Source organism: Trachypithecus francoisi, unplaced genomic scaffold (assembly GCF_009764315.1).
Source record: "Trachypithecus francoisi isolate TF-2019V2 unplaced genomic scaffold, Tfra_2.0 Lachesis_group0, whole genome shotgun sequence".
Classification (NCBI taxonomy): Eukaryota; Metazoa; Chordata; class Mammalia; order Primates; family Cercopithecidae; genus Trachypithecus; species Trachypithecus francoisi.
This window is the reverse complement of record NW_022681453.1, coordinates 80,180,797-80,203,949: the sequence shown is the minus strand read 5'-3', so window position 1 is coordinate 80,203,949 and position 23,153 is coordinate 80,180,797. Positions and strand designations below refer to the sequence as shown.

The 23,153-nt window shown below is 38.0% G+C and overlaps 1 protein-coding gene and 1 pseudogene across 1 annotated transcript in view; both read right to left on the bottom strand.

Annotated features, from left to right (window-relative positions):
• Positions 1-23,153, bottom strand: part of MORC1 (MORC family CW-type zinc finger 1) — a 177,090-nt gene that overhangs the window by 49,759 nt on the left and 104,178 nt on the right. Inside the window, 4 exon segments of the mRNA XM_033211353.1 lie at positions 4,339-4,443; positions 8,408-8,479; positions 8,661-8,906; positions 10,618-10,680. Of these exon segments, the coding sequence (XP_033067244.1) occupies positions 4,339-4,443; positions 8,408-8,479; positions 8,661-8,906; positions 10,618-10,680 (486 nt within the window).
• Positions 16,966-17,171, bottom strand: LOC117084778 (annotated as a pseudogene).

Sequence of the window (23,153 nt, the reverse complement as noted above, 5' to 3'; positions counted from 1 at the left end):
TCCCACTACTGGGTATATACCTAAAGGATTATAAATCATGCTGCTATAAAGACACATGCACACGTATGTTTATTGCGGCACTATTCACAATAGCAAAGACTTGGAATCAACCCAAATGTCCATCTGTGACAGACTGGATTAAGAAAATGTGGCACATATACACCATGGAATACTATGCAGCCATAAAAAAGGATGAGTTTGCGTCCTTTGTAGGGACATGGATGCAGCTGGAAACCATCATTCTTAGCAAACTATCACAAAACAGAAAACCAACACCACATGTTCTCACTCATAGGTGGGAACTGAACAATGAGATCACTTGGACTCGGGAAGGGGAACATCACACACCGGGGCCTATCATGGGGAGGGGGGAGGGGGGAGGGATTGCATTGGGAGTTATACCTGATATAAATGATGAATGGATGGGTGCTGACGAGTTGATGGGTGTAGCACACCAACATGGCACAAGTCTACATATGTAACAAACCTGCACGTTATGCACATGTACCCTAGAACTTAAAGTATAATTAAAAAAAAAAAAAGGGCCGGGCGCGGTGGCTCAAGCCTGTAATCCTAACACTTTGGGAGGCCGAGACGGGTGGATCACGAGGTCAGGAGATCGAGACCATCCTGGCTAACACGGTGAAACCCCGTCTCTACTAAAAAATACAAAAAACTAGCCGGGTGAGTTGGCGGGCGCCTGTAGTCCCAGCTACTCGGGAGGCTGAGGCAGGAGAATGGCGTAAACCCGGGAGGCGGAGCTTGTAGTGAGCTGAGATCAGGCCACTGCACTCCAGCCCAGGCGACAGAGCGAGACTCTGCCTCAAAAAAAAAAAAAAAATACAAACACTAGCTGGATGTGGTGGCGCACGTAATTCCAGCTACTCGGGAAGATGAGGTAACAGAATCACTTGCAATGAGTGGAGACTGTGCCACTGCACTCCAGCCTGGGCAACACAGGGAGACTCTGTCTCAAAAAAATTTTAAAGGTAAAATAAAAAAATTAAAAATTGCTTCAATAGACCACAGGCCTTAGAATAAAAGTAATAAGAAGAGCATTCAATCAAGAATTGAGGGGCTCAGTGGTGGTAGGGAGAGAAGTTAAGAAAACAAATAAAACATAACAGTAAGCCACAGCAGTGAGGTAATTTTGGAGAATGAATGATCAGATGGCTGAAATAATCAGCAACGGTAGGGTTAAATATGAATCTGGAAAGTAACAAATACTTTTGTCATTTCACTTGAAATTGCATAACTATAAGTACAAGAACCAGAGTGAGATGTTACCTGAAACATGGAACAAAGAAAAATAAAGTGCCGGCCGGGCGCGGTGGCTCAAGCCTGTAATCCCAGCACTTTGGGAGGCCAAGGCGGGCGGATCATGAGGTCAGGAGATCGAGACCATCCTGGCTAACACAGTGAAACCCCGTCTCTACTAAAAAATACAAAAAACTAGCCGGGCGAGGTGGTGGACGCCTGTAGTCCCAGCTACTCGGGAGGCTGAGGCAGGAGAATGGCGTGAACCCGGGAGGCGGAACTTGCAGTGAGCTGAGATCTGGCCAGTGCACTCCAGCTTGGGTGACAGAGCAAGACTCCGTCTCAAAAAAAAAAAGAAAAAAGAAAAAAGAAAAAGAAAGTGCCTTAATATGAAAAAAAAAAAAATTTCAAAAGGCAGACTGATAGACATTTATTAATTTTATTAACATAGCAAAAACAAATCTGCCAGTCAGAATGGAATTATTCTCCTGAAAGCATGAAAAAAACACAGTTATAGGAGCACAGGCTGGGATAAGGCAAAGGTTCCCAGAGTCAGTGCTCTTTTAGTATTATAGCTGCATTGGTAACATCATCTCCGTCATGTCTCTTGGGGAGGTGGACACAGCAGGCTGTCTTAGCTGGACGCCTTTTAAATATTCAGGCACCCAGCTCACCAGCAACTGTCAGATTATAATTGGCCAGCCCATGCAGATGGGCATAATGGGACAGAATGCATAGCTTAAGTCAATATGTGCCTTCCAATTGAACTGAGGCTGTATTTATCTTTTAAATAACTAAACTGATATTATGCTATAATACAACAGTTTCATGAATTTGGACAACGTGAAGTCATCCCTGTGAGATGAAGTTTCTTTGGTGTGCTGAATATATCATATTTCTTAGTTTTCTTAGTTTCTTATACCTAAAATAAGACCCTGGGTCCCATATCCAGTAAATTTGCCAAAATAATAAATGCCACATTTGGGGGTCAGGGGAGGGAGTCTTTTGTGGTAGCTATTTATTCTTTCTTAAGTGACAACCTCCTGCACCACCATTAGCACTGAGTGCCTTCCTTCTTGAAATTTAATGGACACAGGAGCACACACACTCACACATGCACACAGATACATGCTATAATTAGAAGATAACTAGGAAGGAGCACGGGGGATGGGACGATCTTTTTTTAATTTCTAGGTTTAAGGAAGTACAGACAGACAACATTGAGGAACAATTATTTCCTACTTGAATTATTGCGACTCCAGCCAAACAGAAATTAATGTGCATCTCTGGATAATACATGTTTATCCAAGTTAATTAGACACCATGAATATGAAAACAGACATCCTGCTAGGATCACAGAGACACAAATCATACCACATAGCTACACACAGTAATATAAGAACTTGAGAACTATTACCTAAAAAGACAATATTTTAAATATAAACGCCATCTCTAATTCATGAAAAGGCACTTGCCAAAAGCTCTGTGCAAAGCTGAGAGACGTGACAAAGTAAAGGCTACATGAGAACTCATACAGACTTTGAAACTTCTGAAAAGCAAATGTTGAATAGTAATATTCACAGGTACAACTATATTACATTTTGCTTTGAAGAGGTCAAGAGAGGTGGCATTATTTATAACACCAGTTGCGGTTTTGTCTTTCTTTCTAGCCTCTGATTAAATTTTGACCCTTTTCCTTTTGAAAATACTTTGGTGTTTACTTTTTTCATTTAGTTGTTCTTTATTGTTAATAGTGAGGCTATTTCTGTTCCCATTCACAAATCATGTCTATAGCTTTTTAACATCCCTTCAAGTGGCTTCTTCAAATGATTACAATTTATGGATGAAATGATGTCTGGGAGTAATGGGGGCAGGGAGGGGATATGGATGAAACAACAACGGCCATGAGTTGATAACCACTGGAGCCGGGAAATGGGCACATTTCCTATGGTTGCACTATGTTTAAAATTTTCCAAAATGAAACAACTTGTAAATAAAACCTTTGTTATAGTTATGTCATGTACCTTGTGACAATAATTTTCTGGTGAAGGACATTATCATAAATTAAGCTAAAGTCAGAAGAAATGATATGTCTCTCATTGGCACAAGTGCAATTTAAACCTAATCCACAATTCTATATAGCATTTTGAGGGACCTTACCCTAAAGACATGTCCAAAGAGGCCATGTCCTTTTCTAAATACTCTCACTTATCATGTGAAAAACAGAACCATCTAGGCTACTGTAGTTGCTCTTATGCAGGTTCAAGTTTAGCTATAAGCTTCTTGGCAATCAAGGTAAAAAGGAAACTATAGTGAGTAATAAAATTTATATTCAGATAAAAGAAAATATCAAAGATTTTTTCCCTGACATTAAATTCTCATGTGTCAATTACTTTTAGTGAGTTTTTTAACAGAAAGGACACTATATAACATAATGAACACCATGCCTTCACAGATGAAACATTTCTCATATAGTAAGTCCTTGAATCATTTCTTCCTGAACACCAACGGCTTTTTACGTTTCGTTTAGTGAAGGCAAAGCAACACGATTCTACAGGAGCCCAGACATGTACTCCTTGATACCAACTATCAAGTTAGAAATAGGAACACATTATTTAAAGGAGAAAATGGGGAGCATGCCCATAATCTTTGAATAGACTTTGCTCTGCCTAATTTAAGTCAATTCAGAATTAAACCTTCTGGTGAGAGTCCAAATTACAAATTATAGAAAGGATCATATTCTTCAGATTTGGGAATGAGTTTTCACAATGACCTTCAAGTTATACATATAACTTTTGTAAATTTTTGTATATTTACATATCTATTAAGGCTTTCTTAGCCTGATAACTAAAACAGAAAGGGGCCGTGGATTGGGGGTGGAGATGCATAAGTTCCAAATGTATCTCTACTAGTTTATGTAGCCTTGAGCAAGTAACTTAAACTTTTCTGAGTCTTATTTCTTCATCGAAAAACTAGGTTATCCAACTAAATGTTTCCATTACTTTGAGGCACTAACAGATCCCTCTAATCTCTGTGAATATGAAAATCTCAAGGTGTCATTTAGTGTGTAGTTTATCTCACCAGGATAATATCTGAATCACTCTTGCTGTTGTCATCTTCAATCAATATCTTACATTCCTCTACAAAGTTCAGACTCTGCTTCTTTTTCATTTCCCAAAAAGCAGCCTATAACAAGGAATTAACAAAAAAAAATACAAGGATTAGTTGCAATCAATGGTACCATTAAGCAACCTTCACTCTTCATTCTGCCTCTACATACTGTAGACTTTTGTAGGATATATAGCGAAAATTCAATTTCTGATCTTTGCATATGATAAGCACGTGGTAAGATTTACTCAGAGCATATCTGCCTTCCTAATTCCATGCTGCTTAGGTTAATATTAAAATTAATTATATTTCCTGAACCTTCTCTGTTAGTGGTAATGCCTAGTGTGTTTATTGGACAGGATGTTAGAAATTTACTACAAATAATCCTTGAGTAATCAAACGTTGTTTCAATTACAGTTTAAAACCTGATTAATTTTTCAAGTGCTTATAAAGAATTTCACAATCTCCTGATTTATCCAGGAGAAAATGGGGTTTTCTAGATTTTCTTAAATATATAATGTCTTCTGGAATGAAATTAGCTTATCTTTCTATTTGTTTGTTTGTTTGTTTGTTTGAGACAGAGTCTCACTCTGTCACCCAGGCTGGAGTGCAGTAGTGTGATCTTGGCTCACAGCAACCTCTGCCTTCCAGTTTCAAGCGATTATCCTACCTCAGTCTCCTGAGCAGATGAGATTACAGGTGCCCACCACCATGTCTGGGAAATTAGCTTATTTTTCTAAGAACTGATATGCAATCTGTCTCCATTTCTTCATCTTCCACTTAGCAGTAAATTCATTACTTTTAATGGCAAAAACAGCAATTACTTTTGCATGAATCTATAATCTGGTTTCTACCCTTTCTACTCCAACAACAAAAATATTCCTGAGATCATCCCTCTTACCTCTAAATCATTAAGTCAACAGACAATTTTTAGGTCTTTGGCCAGCTGAGATGGCTTCTCAACAGAATTTAGCCTTCGTAACAGTCTCTCTTCAAATCACCCTTTTCCTCCATTTTGGTTTTAATGAAATAGTCAATTCCTGGTTTCTTCTCTTACCGCTCTGGCAATTCCTTCACAATCATCTGTGCACACCTGTACTCTCGTAGCTAGCCACAAAATGCTAAAATCCCGCAAGTTTCTGTCTAGTCCTTCTTTTCTTCTTACCCATTCAACCTCATTCATCCTCAGGCATGTAAATACCTCACAAGACCGTCTCCTATTTAAACCTCACCTCTGAAATCCAGACTCATGTTTATGACTTTTCACTTGGCACATCCTCTTGTAAGTCTCAAACTATGTAAGCTGAACTCACGCTGTTCTCCAGAAGCCCAGTCACCTTCTACAATGACCAATTTCAATTAATGGAATCACCATTCAACCGGTGAAAGAGCTCAAAATTCTGTAGTCATTCTGCCGTTTTCCTCTACATGATCCTCTATATCCAATAAAGACAGACCCCAGGAAAGGGCAGTGTTACCTCCTCCATCACCATCATCCTAGCCTACACCACTGTGATCTCTCCATCAGAGCACGGTCAAGTCTCCTAACTGCTCTGTCCACATTCACTTTTGTTAAGCATTATCTGTGAAACAGAAACACCATGTACTGGTTATCAGTTTCAGAGAAGGAGTCTCAAAACTTCTGCCTATAGTATCTTGCTTATTGGAGTTGCCAAAGAAAACACAATGCAGTCAGGCACTAGATGGAACAATGCTTTACTAACATAGAGAAGAGCAAGATCAGCCTCAGAAGTGTGTATCAGTCCCCCACGCCCAGCAGGCTTCCCCATCAGCCAATGCTGGGCAATTGGCTACATGCACTCTTCTCATGCTACAGGAGAAAGATGCTGTGTTCCCTCCCTAAGGAAGATAGATATAGCAGTGGGGTTGACCAAGGTTTCATGTGACACACACATTTAAGTAGAACAAAAGAGCATACACTGGACTTGCAACAGAGAAAGATATTTCCATACAAGGCAATAAACCCAGAATAGGCCATGTGTGGTCTTCATCTCTTGGTAAGAAACAGCCCCAGGCTCAAGGTCCATTCTTATGCAGCAAGGTGGAGGCCAAAATGCTATACCCCTCAGACTGTCTTTCCCAACAACTCTGCTCTCTACTAACCTTTCTTCTACACTCAGCCAAAGCAATCTTCACTAAAGAAAACTCTGGTCATGTCACTTCCCTGCTTGAAACTCTTCAATGGTTTCCCATTACTTACAGGATAAATGCAAAACCCCTTATGGGTAGCCTATAGGACCTGCCCTACTCCTTCACACCACAGTCCCTTTCCATCTCTTTTCCCTGCCATAGATTACTTGTCTTTTTAAAGTTCTTCATATTCACCATGTTTCCTCTTTTTCCATTGCTTAGAAGTGCTTTTCCTCCCCTTTTACCAATGTAATTACATTTCAATCCTAAAAGGCTAGTTACCATATTTTCTGGGAAGATGTTCCTGTCCTACCAGAATCAAAAACCCTTATTATAAACACTCATGCTACTGTGTCATAAAAACTGCCATAGTAGCAGTTGACATTTGTCTCTGTAATTATTGGGTGTCTGTCTCTATCACTAGACTGTAAGTTTGATGGTGGCAGAAACCATATGTGGTTTTATTCCCAAATCTCCTGTGACTGGCATACTGAATGGCACATAGTAAAATTATATATATACAGACACATCAAAGTATATACTGGTATAAGTATATATATCTACATGAAGTGTGTATATATTGCTTCATATAGCTTTACATATTATATGTTTATGCACACACACATGCACGTGCATACTGAGTGAGTCCCTGTATGTAATGTCTAAAATATTTTTTTCTAACACTTGGACACACTCTCAACTTCTCAATGGACTGTATGTTTTTAGAGCATGTAACATATCTATACAATAAACTGACAAATCCTAAATCTTGAAATTGTACAGCTAATCAGTCTTTCTGGAATTCTGAGTTAGAAGAGATATGATTATAAAGTGATAACATGCAGGAGTTTGAACACAGCAAGGGTTGAATATCTGCTGAATATATAAAACGTTACATTCAAGTACAATACATAATTCAAATCAACAAAAAACTTGAAATTCTGTAGGCTGTAAACAGATTCAGCTTGGCTCATATAGTCTCAAGAAAAGATTTGGGCAAAAATTTCAAAATTATAGGAAAATGGACTTGAAATACTTTAAGAGGATGAGCTACCCAAAAAATGGTATTACGGAAAGGCTGCCTTAGGAAGTAAGGATTTTTACCAAAGATTTTCAGAGAGTCTGTATACCATTTGCCAAAGATATTATAAGGAATGTGTGAGAGATTTCTATAATGTAACTACTATTCAAAATAATTCTTTTGGAAAGGATCATGCATAAAATATCTTGCCTTCCACCATGACTAATGCAATGTCTTACACTGGGTAGAACTCAGCAGATATTTGCTAACTAAGTAAGTTTATGGCTTTCAGAGCCTATAGCAGTTCATTTGAATATTTCCTATGGTGAACAATATCTACTCTTTAGGGTTGAATTTAATTTGTGGAAATAGTAAAAGGGCATTAGAAGTCAAATGTGATGGACAAGGTAGATAAACTAGGCAGTAAATTTTGGCTTAAAAAGATACAAAATGAAAGTTATTGAGATGATGTCTATAATCATTCAGCACTGAACCTAGCACAGGGTAAATGCCCATTTAATTGTAGGCATTAATATTGTTATAAACTGAATCTGAGGGCAAATCCTCAAAAAAAAAAAGAACTAAATAATGGCAACTCTGTAAGAATAAATGTGTTGTGATTCTTTTCAAAGAAATAAACTCATCTGTACACATGAAAATTCTAGAGTGGTGCATTTGTTAACATGACTCTCAACACTTAGTAATACATTATATCCTTGTTTTTTTCAGAACCTTGATTACAGGGTAACAATATGTATGATTTAGCTAAGTATTTTTCCTATAAAGCATTGAATGCAAAACTTAAAGATTAAAGGTTTATCCTATATGAATATTTCTCCCTTAAATACAAATTTAAAAGCCTTTTCCCACCTGGGCATTCTTCAGGGGCTCTTCAGTTGGTTGAGCTCTCCAGACACTGGTAATATTAGCAATCTGACTTTCCTTTCAAAACAGATAATACAGAAAAAAAAATTAGAAATTGGGACCTTGTCCAGGAAACACAGATTGCAATGTATATTTTATAATTAGAGTGTCTTAAAATGTGAAGATGAAGCAAAACCTTGACCGAATGCTATTTCCAGAATAAGTGAATTGTTTTGTGAACAAGAAACAGTGATAATACCTGGGATCTCTCAGCTAGTTTGACATTTTCTGGCAGAGCTACTGGAAGTCTCTGCTGTTGAGAGTTCATTTTCTCCTCCATAGACTTTTTCATAATTTTCGTTTCTGAAATATACTCTACATCAGAGTCTGTCTCTTCTATGTTTCTTTTCTGTCCTCTATGGCTCACTGAAAGCTCAAAGGATGAAAGAGATTCATGCTTCAAGTCATCGTCCAAAAGCCTGATTTTCTGGGTTTTGGTCTTTTCCTTAAATAACAAAGAACATGTTTTTATTTTTTGGTAGATAGTTTATTTATAATTAATCACCACTTCTCTCATAACCTCATTATAATAGGTATTTCTTATTACTAATAAAAAGTTTAAAAATCAAAAGTTTAGAAACTTTAGCAAATGTGTAATGCCACAATGGCTTATTAAGAATTTGATTCCTAAATAGCTGCAAAGTTGTGCTGGGTCAAGAAATCTGATTTTGAGGATAAAAAAGCCCAGCAATTGAGAACACACCGTGTATTCTGACTTCATCCCAATAGAGGTTCACTTGCCTTTGGCTCCCTGCTGCAAACAAGGCTGGTCCTCATCCCTATCCACATTCACATCCTGCTTCCTGCCCCTTGCTAGCTGCTACTGCAGTCAATGAAGGATATATTTGCTAAGAGATCTAGAATACATGTGCCTGCTCGTTAGAGCCTATTCTCTTTTGTAAGAAACCAAAAATAACTATTAGAAGGAGAGGAGTTGAGGGCAGAGGACCGAGTGACATTCTAGTTATTCTAAGCATATCATTATCCTCCATAGCCTTAGTGGCCACTAGTCAAGTAACCCTCTCAACAACAGTGCTGAGGGCTCAGTGAAACTCTTTAGCTCCCATTTTCCTTCACATAAACCACCACCATTTTGTAAAGTTATGATACAGTTGAGTATACTAGTTTGTTCATAGCTAAGTCAAATCTCAAGGCATGAGACAATGTTATTATTACAGAGGACTTACAATGACATGTTACAATCTATTTCCTATGGCAAGTTACTTGCAGGTGGTTTTTACAGCTCTCCACTCCAGAAGAATCCCTTTCTTCATCTTGCTGTCAGACTCTGGTGATGATTTGTTATAAAACGGGTAGGTTCTAACTCTGGTTTTGTAATTCAGGTATGTGGTGATCTTAGATAAATTACTATAAAAGGAGGGAGCTGGATTATAAGACTATACTAGCTCCAACTCATTACTGGGTTCACTGGTCTCTGATTCCTTGATATAGTAGCAGAAGGTGCAAATTAAAAACACACACACATAAACTAAAAAGACAGGATGGAAACAACTGTTCCAATATTTAAAGTGAATAGTAAAGAAATGCCAAAGATACAAAATACATTATGTATATCAGAAATCTATTTATTTAAAGGTTGTCTGAGTTTATAAATCCCATCGTCTGCCTGTTAAGAAATGTGAATAATTAAAATTATAAAGAGTTCCATATTTTTGTGTGTGACTGATACAACTGAGAAGCTCTAACTAAAGGCTCAAAAATGTTCCTCTCTAAATTTTAAATTCTACATAAGAACAGACATCTCAGGAATATAATGTAATATGACATTTAGCAAACACAAGAAATGATACAGGAACTATATATACAACATATTTCTAGGGAAATACACATCCGTAGACAAAAAGTATGTATGTATATATCCCTAGAAAGTATTGGAAAGAAATACATCATTTTAAAAGGTTACTATGTACAGGAAGGAAGATAATGGGTGATTTAAATTTTGTTTATGTTTTATTTTCTAACTTATCCCTAATAATCATGTATCACTCTAACAAGAATAAAATGGCAGTTAAAATCTATTAGTGCTTCACTGTGTGAACCTCATAAAACATGAAGACTGTTGGCCCTCGATAAGGCTTATCCTTCACATGGTTAAAACATGACATAAATTGCTTAATCCTACATTAATTACTCACCTTATTTGCTGAAGTTAAGCAGGTGGAAGTGACAGTGATTTCGTCCACTGGTATAAATTGAGGCTTTATGGGAAAACAAACCATTAAGGTAAATGTAAGTAAAAATAACCTTCAGTTGGCATAGGGTAATAATTCAGCATTCTCCATTTCTTAAAGAAAGGTCAAGATAGCAAACCCTCATGAATAATTGTTCAACGAGTGCATTTAAGTTTAGATATACTGCAATAATGTTCTGATTAGTAGTGACAAGACGGTGCAAGAAAATCCAATGGTTTGTTGAAGCATTATGGATCAAATGTCTTTGTTGAACTGAGACATTTGAACTGTTGAACTGAGTCTTGTGTCCAGCCTCCACCGTCCTTGTCTCTTTTCTCTCAAGACTCTCTGTTCCCCATCTACAGGGTCCCGGGTCTGGAAGGAATCCTGACCTTAGGCAGCAGCACTGTCTAATTCAGAGCTCTGGGCATCAGCTTCAATGGACTCTTGAGTCCATAATGCAGTCAGTGCCCAATCACATTTACTATTCCTCAGGCTTATTTTCATGTTTCCATACTTTGGCCTGAAATGACTTTTCCAAACTTGTCCATTTGTCAAATTCCACTCATCCTTCAAGTCTCAGTTCAGATAACTATCCTGAAGGTCTCCTCCAATTCCCCAAGGGATAATTAATTGCTTTATCTTCTATGCCCTCATGGCATTGTTTCTCTCTACATGTTTATGGAGGTAATGTAGTCACATGTGACAACACATTTTTAGAAGTATATTAAAATGAAGCCTCTTTACTACTTCAATCTCCACTTGTCTAATTCATATTCCATTAACATGTGACCACTGATACCACCATCTTGTTTAATGTTTCTGGAGATTTGTTTATATTTCATATATATAAGCATATATATGTGTGTGTGTTTGTGTGTATATATATATTTTTCTCGCTTTTTGTGGCAGGGAAAGATGATAGTATATTATACACACGGTCTGTATCATGCCTTTTTATTTAAGGATATCTCCTAGAGGTCTTTCTCTTTAGTATATAGAGAGCTTCTTATTCTCTTTTACAGCTGTATTGTTGTATTCCAGTGTATTGTTGCAAAGAAAATGTATTTAACCAGGTCTGTTGATTGACATTTGGATCTTCTCAATCTTTTACTATACAAACAATTTTGCAGTGACCAACCTAGTAAATAGGTCATTTCTTTTCTTTATAAATTACCCAATCTTTGGTGTTTTGTTATAGTATCACAAAAGAGACTAGGACAGTTTCCTAGTTTGACTAAAATTTCAGTTTGCATTTTTGTCTTCCATTTTCTGTGTTGCTCTTACAAGACTTTCAGAAAAAGAATGGGGAAATGCTAAGTCTATATAGCCATATTTATACCAAAAGTCCCCTGTAATATTTTACCTACCTTTATCATTGTATGTATCACAATATCTAATAGTTACATGTTGACATGTGGGTCTCTTTCAATAAATTATAAACTCCCAATTATTTGTTTTTATCTGTAGTACCTTGTACAAGATTTTGAGTATTATAGGTTCTCAACAAAATGTTGATGATTGGCAGGATAAACAGATGCTTCTAGAGCCTACTGCTCATGTCTTTCATAGCCAAAACAGTGCCACAAGTCCACTCTACATTCAAAAGGTGGTTACTTCTCCACTACTTGTTGGAGCTTATCACAGTATTTGGATGCTTTATATTAAATTCCAGTGTATACTCTCTTCCAGTGTTTGCATCACTCTGGGATGAGTTTTGTTCCTGATACAGCAAAATGGATTCCACAATGTACAATTCTCTTAAATTATCTGGGTTTGTAATATTTTAGGTGCTAGCTTGAAGATAATTATTTTGTGCTAGTTTCATTGTAATGGATTTTGACCTGAACTATTAATCACATCACTAAACAGAATTTTGAGTAAATAAAAATTTTATAAGTTCCATTTTATAAGTTCTATAAATTATACTCTTTCATTTTAATATCAGAGTTGCTTCTACAAAAGAACCTGAGATATTATAGAAAAACACAGCAAAGATGTCTCAACTACATTTTGAGTAGAAAGACATTAATAATTTGTTTTTTAAGACGGAGTCTCACTCTATCACCCAGGCTGGAGTGCAGTGGCGCGATCTCGGCTCACTGCAACCTCTGCCTCCTGGGTTCAAGCAATTCTCCTGCCTCAGCCTCCCGAGTAGCTGGGATTACAGGCACCCGCCACCACTCCTAGCTAATTTGTTGGTACTTTTAGTAGAGATGGGGTTTCACCATGTTGGCCAGGTTGGTTTCGAACTCCTGACCTCAAGTGATCTGCCCTCCTTTGCCTCCCAAAGTGCTAGGGTTACAGGCATGAGCCACCACACCCAGCCCCAAATAAAACATTTTATGTTAATACAGAAGCAAGAACAGACACAGTAATGACCTCCAGTAACAGGGTGAAGGCAAAAATTCACTCATAATTGGAAGAACACAGCAGGAGACAGAGGAAGAATTCAAAGACAGCTGCACTGAACACCTTTTCTACCTTAGATCTATACCTAGAAGGTTTTACCATAGTCAATGAATGGGTTATGTTTTAACTATATATTTAGTAAAGTGCACCATATCCTTAAGAATGTTGGATATATTCCTCCCACCCATTTGAGTTCTGCTCATCTTCTTTAATTCTATCACATGCTACTTTCACTTTGTAACTCCAGGGGCAGCTCAAGTTCAGTCACCTTGAGCAACTTACATTGTCTTTTCATCTCTTAAAAGTTATCCACCTCTGAAATGTTTTTCTCTTCTTTATAATTTATAGTTCTTCTAATTCTTTCAGGATTATTATCAATGTTCCTCATACGCATAGAAACTTCTTTTCCCACAATTCTTTCTCTGAATTTATTATAACCCTCTTGACTTCCCTTCCATTCCCAATTCTGTCTGAGAAAAAGAGTCTATCACATCAGCTATGCTCTGCCATGCCATCCTCATAATTCTCAGTCTTGGATCAACGACATCATTTTCCATCTTTGCAGAAATTCCAGGCTGCTAAAATTTGTGCAAGTTGAGTATCTCTTATCCAAAATGCCTGGAAACAGAAGTGATTCCCAGGACAGTCTGTCTGGGAATCAGATTTGGGACTTTTTGAATTTTGGAATATTTGCATATATATAATTAGTTATCTTGGGAACCCAAGTCTGAACATGAAAATCACTTATGTTTCATATACACCTTATACACAGTCTTAAGGTAATTTTATACAATATTTTAGATACTTTTGTGCATGAAACAACGTTTTGACTGTTTTGACTGCAACCTGTCACATAAACCAGATGAATTTTCCTCTTGTAGTGTTGTATCGCACTCAAAAAATTTTTAATTTTGGATTATTTTGAATTTCAAATTTTCAGATCAGTGATGCTTAAACTATATATAACCATTGAATCCACACTACAAGAAATATGCATAGTTCTCATACTCTTCTAGACAATCTTTTCACTTGTCCCTAACTAGCTTCTGTATCCATCTCCACAAAGATTGTTCCAAATCTTTACTGTACCCTCCACATAAAGCCTACCTCTTTCATAAAAGTTTTAGGTGTATGTGAACACCCTTAACTTCTTTTCCACAATCTCAGAGGAAAAAATGTCCCTCCTCCTGCCCTAACGTAAACCCTGCACTTCGGTCCTAGTAATCCTTCCTTCCTGTCCTTACTGGACTCTTTACAAGAAAAAGGTCCCGGGCTGGGTGAGGTGGCTCATGTCTGTAATCCGAGCACTTTGGGAGGCCAAGGCGGGCAGATCATTTGAGGTCAGGAGTTCGAGACCAGCCTGATCAACATGGTGAAACTCTATCTCTACTAAAAAAACACAAAAATTAGCCAGGCATGGTGGCGGGCGCCTGTAATCCCAGCTACTGGGGAAGCTTAGACAGGAGAATCGCTTGAACCCCGGGAGGCGGAGGTTGCAGTGAGTTGAAATTGCACCACTGCACTCCAGCCTGGGTGACAGAGCAAAACTCTATCTCAACAAAAAAAAAAGAGAAAAGAAAAGAAAGAAAAAAGAAAAAGGTCCCATCACACCTGTGTGCTATACTTCTTCAATTTTACTGGCTTTTTCCTCTTAGTCCAGAAACATTGTCTAATCTCTCCTAATCACGAATTTACCTCAACCCTACCTAATGCTCTAGCTGTAACCCCATGTTTCTTTGCTCCTTTAGTACAAAACTTCCTAACACAGCTATTACCCATGGCTTCTACTTCTTTACTTTCCATTCACCATTTCCCCGCATCCCACCTGGCTTTCCCTCTGAAACTTACCTTGCAGAGGTTGGCAATGGCCTTTCTGTTATAAGGCCCAATGAATGGACTTAGCACAATGCTTAGATCATAATAGATACAAAGGAAATACTTGCACACTTAATTTAATAATCCAATGGAATTGAAGTGAAAAAGTCAAAGCAAAATAGTAAAACACAAACTCAGGAGAAAGTTTTCTAAAGCATTAAGACAAAAAGGATTTTTGGTTTATCTATTGAAGCATCCTCTGTGGAAAGAGTGATTTACATATAATTAGTGCACTAAATTTGCACATGTTAAGTGTACTAAATGAAGCTGACCTAAATGAAAAATGTAAATAGTTCCCCTAAAAGTTTTCCTTCTGGTTCTAATTAGAGATACAGATTTCCACTAATAGATACACTTCAAACAACAGACAAAGATTTTCAGCATCAGTTTTGGGGTTGGCCTATAGTTTAAAAAATATATTTTTAAAAAAATCACGTGTGGGCCGGGCGCGGTGGCTCAAGCCTGTAATCCCAGCACTTTGGGAGGCCGAGACGGGCGGATCACGAGGTCAGGAGATCGAGACCATCCTGGCTAATACAGTGAAACCCTGTCACTACTTAAAAATACAAAAAACTAGCCGGGCGACGAGGCGGGCGCCTGTAGTCCCAGCTACTCAGGAGGCTGAGGCAGGAGAATGGCGTAAACCCGGGAGGCGGAGCTTGCAGTGAGCTGAGATCCGGCCACTGCACTCCAGCCTGGGTGGCAGAGCAAGACTCCGTCTCAAAAAAAAAAAAAAAAAAAAAAAAATCACGTGTGTACTTTTTTTGAGGAATACATTCTTACATCTTTGATTGCATTTTTGTAAAACAGAAATCTGAATAACAATGTTAACCTACTTCAAAATCTGAGTTACTTAATGAGTAGCTGTTTACCAATGATAGCATCTTTTTTTATCATTATCATCATCTTTTCAGATTTCAAAGAAGAATCATTACCCTAGAAAGCTTGAGAATATCAGTATTCATTTTTAAATGACACTTATAACTTCTCCCAGCAAGACTATTACATTTCTTTATGAGTTTAGAAAGTCCCGCAAATCGCAGACTGAATCAGTGAGAACTGCGTAAGATGAACTGTCTCTGGAAGTAGAAAAACTGAAGAATCCTTAAACCAGGAATAAAGAAGTGAATATTGGTGGTGCACAGAATCATCTGGGAAGCAGCAGAAATGCAACTTCCAAAGCACCATTGTTTAGTTCGTCTGGTATAGATCTCAGGAGTGAATATTTCTATAAAATTGTGACGTTTTCAGACAGACAGACTCACAGCCCTGAAAAGTAAAGAATGCTCCTTTCTCATTTTCTATCAATTCTTTGTGGGACTATAGAGAAAATACTTTTATGTTTCTGTACAGTTAGGATTTTCTGATTAAATTTACTTCACTTGGGACTTGGACTAAAAGAACAAATCTTAGAATTTAATCTGCAACTGATTATTAGTGGAGAGGGCATGTGAAGAGATATGCCTCCAGAGACATTTACCTCCCTGGAAATATGTGTTTATATTTTAAGGCAGGAATAAAACCTGGGACCACAGAGACAAGACCAGAATTGTAAAGCTGGAGAAACTAGTCTCATCTTCCCCTACTCCCAGAGATCTGTTTACATTCCAAAGGGTAGGAGTTACAACTCAGGGCCCTTCCTAAAGAGCAAAAGAGTGTGGAGAGTGTGGTTGCCGCTCCCCTATAGAAATGTCCAGATACATTTTCTTGGGATTCTTTGCCTACAGTACAAATAAATTGTAAGATATCATCTGATCTGACTCTCACCCGATCCATTGCTCCGGAGTAAAAACCGGAGCAAAGGGTAATCAGCATGATTCCTTGTATTATATATAATACTTTCCTCTGCTCCAGAAATACCATGTTTATATTCAAAATGGTATCAGTAAATATAGATATTTGAAACGTAGCCGCTTGTGAAAGAAGATTGGCAACTAATATTCACGGGTTCTAAAATTTGAATGGGTCTTTGCAAACATCTAGCTTAATTCCCCACCCCCACCTTTTTTATTTGTTAAAACAGGAAGTACTTGACTGTGTCCTCTCCCTATTGCCCTCCCAAAGGAAGAGAGGAATGATCACCAATAGCAAATGAACGGCCAGTTGCAGTGAAGCAACACACGAATTCCACGCTCAGGAGAGAATGCTGTGCCTCCTCCTCGTGGTTTCCTGTGCCCTAAACGTTCAGAGAAGCTTCTCCAGAAATGACCTATAGATATAGTCTTAATCTGCTTCTTTTCACCAGGCTGGAGGTACTCAGATCAAGGACTACAGACACCAGGCAGGCCTGAGGTCACTCAGCTTATGAACAACAGGGCTGGGACCTGAAGGCAGGGATCCTAACGCCAGGCCAATGCTGTCCACCACATCCTGCTGCTTGCATCCCCTTCTTCAAAGAGCTCCTAAGCATTCCTCCTTCTGTAAAGCTTTCCAAAGTCACCTTGCCTTCCAAACCTGCCCACCATAGACAGAGCTACTGAGAAAAAGAAATTATGATTACTATTAGCCATTCATTTCTCAACTTCTCTTACACAGAAGAGCTACTGAGCCAAACTGAAAATAGAAAAGCAGAGTTGTTCCAACAGCTTTGAACTAAGAATCCATCCTACATTTCAGATCTACCCTGTATTCCTACATTGTTTATGTCACATTGGCCAGAGGGGCAATATAGTTTAGTAATAGAATGAGGGGTCTGGAGCCAGTCTGCATTGGCTGAAATCATGGTTCTGCAGTTTCCTAACTCCATCTTTGGCAGATTATTTCTCTGTGACTCAGTTTCCTCATCCACAAAATAGGAATCGTAACAATCATAGTATTGTACTAAGGATTAAATGTCAGTGCATTTACAGCACTGCTCATAGAGGCACATTCTAAGTGTTATTATCATTTCATCCCTCCATTCATCCTTTTCGTTAGGTTTTTTCATCCATGTAATACATACAGTTACAGGAATTAGTTTAAGAATTCACCAAAAGTATACATAATTATGGAAATCTTGGGGAAGAGACTGGAGAGAAGAGAATTGGAAATATGAAAAATATGTAATTCTCCTTTATTACAAAAAAACCCTGCAGTGACCACATGGTATAATACATGCAAAAACAAACAGTGGGTGAACCATGAAGTATATATAGCTTAAGCAGCAACATCCCTCCCTTACACAAGCCTCTTCCATGGCACTGTCCTAACTTCTTGTTTATAATTTGGCATTTTCTGTTTTAAAAGGGACCCCAAAAATTGTAGGAACCTCAGACTCAAACAAAACAAAACAAAATCAAACTAGATCTGCTGCTGTTCAGAAGCACTATAAGTAATACTTCGTTTTATTTTCAAATGCCAGAAATTATTCCTAGTGGTCTTGGCTTGTGCCTACAAGCCCTTTTTGGGGTTCCGCCAAGTGGAGGAAAAGTTATTCTAGACCCTTGTGAAGCAAAGTTCATGGACAAATGTCAGTTAGTTCTTTAGGACTCGATGCAAATCCCTGATGTGTCAGGAGACCTTACACCCTGGTTAGAACGCTAGACTTGGAGGGGGAAGACTAACGGAAGGAGTGGAGAGGTTAAATCACATGTTGGTAAAGTCCAAGGGGAAAAATAGACCCCAATTAAGATTAAGTATGAATTTTACTCTGGCCTCCAGGAATTGAGACAGAGGAAGGGAGCAGATTCAGATCACATATATGGTCAGGGGACAAGGATGAATGAGGTTGAATCAGAAGTACAAGATACAAGGTTTAAGTTCAAAATCAACAACAGTCATGAAACACAGTTCCCCAAACTGAATTCAAAATGTAAAGTTAGGTCCTAAGTAAGAAGGAAATTGGGTCAAGCAAATTGAAAAACAGGATTCAAGCTCAGAGAGGCAGGACTTAGGTGAGCTGGTGCCCAGAGCGTACAGGCACCGAGGCACAGACTTCCTTGAGAGGGGAGCAGTGAGCAGCCTGCTGTGGAAGGAAGCTGAAGACTTATATCTTACTCTGAGCAGAGTCAGGAAACAGGCCCCGAGGTGTACCCTGGACACCAGGCAGCCTCTGATAGTCCCTGATTAACATGTACACTAACTGGAGACTGGTTGTACATAGAGTTCAGATGCTTAAGGAGTTTTTGTAGGGTAGAGATCAAATAGGTGTATTCGCATTAAAACCCAAATTAGTATTCCCTGCAGTGAAAATCATTTCAGGCAACACATCTGAACCTCTACTCCTCTCTCCATCTCTGCTGTGAGATGTGAACAGGAATGACTGACCAGCATGCAAAGGGAGGGATGTAATGTGCCAAGACTGCCTGCAACTGCCAAAGCTATTACTGTCCTCCTGGGAGGAAAAATGTGTTCCCTCTGGACTCAAACTCCTCTTGGCCTTTGACAACCGCATTTGGTCACTTCTGTGAAACCCAGGAATAGACACAATGGATGGCATTCCTCAGCGTCAACCCCATGGTAAAATAAAGTTGCTTATGAAGCCAGGAGCTGAGAATGTCCTGAGTTCCCTGCACCACACTGTGCCACAACGCCAGGCTGTTCTGATGCTCTTTAATCATTAGTGCTGTTCTGAGTCTATTCAGTAAACCACGAATGCTGTTCCATCAGGAAGTAAGACGTCAGCTTCTCAAGAAAGGACGAGTAAGAACATAATTTGGAGAAGCAGTGCAAGTTAAAGAGTTGAACTCCTGTTAGACACCTACTGTGCCCAACATTGCACCAGGTGTGTGGTAGGAGGTACACAGAAGAAAGCAACACATGATATCTGCCTTCAAGGGACTTGCACACTAGTTAATCACAAGCAATTTGTTTAACGTCTCATTTGGTATACCATGAACACAGGGCATAGGATGCACAAGTGTGAATATATTATGCATTATCCCTCTTCAAAAAGCAATTCATCACCATAGAAAAATGAGATATTTGTAGTAAGAGTAATAAAGTAAAATATTTCATCTACAATAACTAGAATAGCCTCTTGTTAGACAAGGGCCTTTAGGTGTCACAAATTTTGGATGATGACAGTTTATATAAGGAGACTAAAAAGCACTCTTGAAGAATAAATATATTTTCTATGGCATCTGTCACTATAGTTATACAGATTTGAAACCTCAGCAGCCTACACAATAATGACACATTAAAAAGATTAAGTTCTACATGGAAAAATGCATTCACATTCTTCATCACAAAGCTGTACTCAGATATGCCATTCAATTTGAAAAACACAGCTAAAAGTTCGGCAAGACTACTTCGCTCTGCATTTACGGCTAAAACAACCAATGTGGGAATTGCCAGATTATACTACTTCACTTCTGTGTGAATGTGTGTCCACATGAGCACTGAAAAAGAACAGAATTCTACTGTTGGAGTTCCTTCTCACCAGGCATGAAGTCTTATAAAGGCTATATATTTGATGGGATGACTATGAACATGACAAATGAAATCCAAATGCAGTCTCTGTATTCCAATCCAAATACGACAGTTTATTGTGACCTGGTATAAGAACATTTTGGTCTTCAGTAATATATGCAGAAGGTTTAGGTAAGTCTAACCTATGTAGAGTCAACCAATCCAATCAAATATAAAATATTCATCTTTTAGGAATTCTGCATAAATCAAATTATTCTTTCCATCCTTCATTGTTTGCTAAATACTTATTATATGAAAGCTGCAGGCCTAGATACCATTGGAAATACAAAGATGAACAAAAATAGTCCTTTAGTTCAAAAAGCATATAGTCTGATACGGGAGACAGATCAGATACGTAAGTAACCATAACATTAGACAAAAAGTGACTATAATACCAGGTAGAAAGTAAAACATGCTCTAAGAAAGACCACATGGGACGAAGGGAACTGGAAGGAAGGGGATACTTTTCCAAGTAGGTAAATGAAAGAAGACTTCATACAGGGATTGGCAATAGTTTTGGATCTTGAAGGACTGGAGAAAGACCAGAGGCTGCTCCAGACAAGAATACAGAAACAAAGGCCTGCAGAGCAGCATGGAAGTGAATACTCATAAGGAACATGGAGAAGCTCAGTAGAAGCACCATACAGAGTGGAAGAAACGAATGCTATTATATTAATAGAAAGGCAACTAGTGTCAGATTATAGACAGCCTGCACTGTATGCCAAGAAATGTATAGTAAATAGAAAAGATTAATTCAGAAAGACCTAGGGGACACATAAGCAATTCATCACACATTGCACAAATATATTGATTATGCAAATACGCTAATCATTAACATTACTTAGGTACAAAGGGGTAAATATAGGGGAGCTTAATTCAGGGATAAAGGTATGATCTGTCTTTTAATGATTAAGGGTATTAAGTGGATTTTAGATGGCACCATAAAACTCTGAATAAAGTATAACTAAAACTAGATTCTGTGTGCATGATAATGACACAATCATCCTTGTCATACAATAGAAGGTAGAAGAGAAATTGTAAGTTAAAACTGAGAAAGAGGTAAATTTGAGAACAGGGAGGTCCTGAAATACAGATAAATTTATTTTATAACATTATGGTTTTAAAATTATTGCCTAAGTTTACTGAAAAATAACAATTATCCAGCTAATATGCCAATAACAACTGAGCAATCCAGTGAAACAATGGAAATAAAAGCTTCATCACTTGGCCAGCAGGTGGCACTTGTCACTCGGTATAGAAAACAGCAGGTAATGTGGAATGAGGCTGAAAGTAGTTAGAAACAGATTACTCATTCATCTATTCAGAAGGATTAAGATGGGGATGGGTTGTATTCAGAAGCACAATTTATAATGAGGATCCTGCTTGTTGACACAGCTTATCAATTACATGGAGGACAACCCCTTTACTCTATAAAATGCACCGCAGGAGACAGATCTTGAATTTGAGCTCTCCTATTAGGTTTACTGAACTTAGGTATTTCCCTTAACAAATATGATTTGCAATATATAAGTTTGTTGCTACTGTGAAAGTTCTTATGTCCTTTTTGTCTGTATTTTTCCTATGAGACTGTGAGAAAAATGGTGCTGGAATTAGGCAAAAAGGAAATAAATTCCAACTTCACCATTTAAAGCTATTTGACTTGATTAAAATTATTTAACTTTTTTAGATTTCACTTTCCTCTTTGTTAAAATAGATATCACTAGCTGGAGTGTTGTAGGAATTAAGTAAGATACCATGTGGAAACGATACCTTTAGATCTAGCTACTTCATTTTCTCCTACGGGACAACATCTAATGATTAGGATAACTCTCTTACCATCTAATCATTAGATACCCATAGAACCTAAAATACAGAAAGATCTTTGATTTATCTAGTCAACCCTTCATTTTCCAGATCAAGATGACTGCTACCATTAAAGCTGAAATGCAAGAGAGTTAAGAGAGAGGGTGTGCAGGTTTAGGTCATTTTTATATTCACTACCCAGGTCTGGTCAATGGGTAAGTGGTCATTGGGAGTGGGAGGGAGGAAGAGAAGGGCAAATAATAATTACATGGTATATGCTGTATGATTTTGTGATACTGAATGGGCGAATGGATACCAACAATAGACATACAGTAAATCACAGTAATGAATTAGCCAGTTCTTGATTTTCCAGTGATGTCTAGCCTACACCTGAAACTGAATGGGGCCAATGATGCCCTGTTTTTCTAGTTTTCCCATCCTTTCTTATATCACATTCCAAAATTTATTCTAAAGGGTTTTAGAAGGAGGACAGGAAATTTACATTGAACACTGCATGGTTTTTAGTCTTATTTTTGGCATCAGATAAATATCACCAAAACATAGTTTTGTAACATGTTCATGGATTGTTTTTGTGAAAGGAGGAATCAAGGTCATCTTCCAGAGGTCTTCTGTTCAGTAAGTACCATGTTATAACTATACGGGAGTTGCATCATTATCACAAGACACGCCATTTTTAAAAGAGATACCACACAAAAAACTGAGTTTAATTTTTAAAATATGTAAGCTTAGCATGTAATCTAAGTGACTGGTTCCGTGAAAGAACAAATCAGTGCTCATCTCCAAGTGTTCCTTTAGGTTGTTTTTCTCACCTGAAATGCCCTATCCTTTTCCCTCTATTTATCCTAAATACACTTCAAGATACAAGTGTCACTTCCACTATATAACTTTCTTTGATATATTTTTTCTTTTCTTTTTTGACACAGAGTCTCGCTCTTTCTCCCAGGCTGGAGTGCAGTGGCGTGGGCTCACTGCAACTTCTGCCTCCCAGATACTCCCACCTC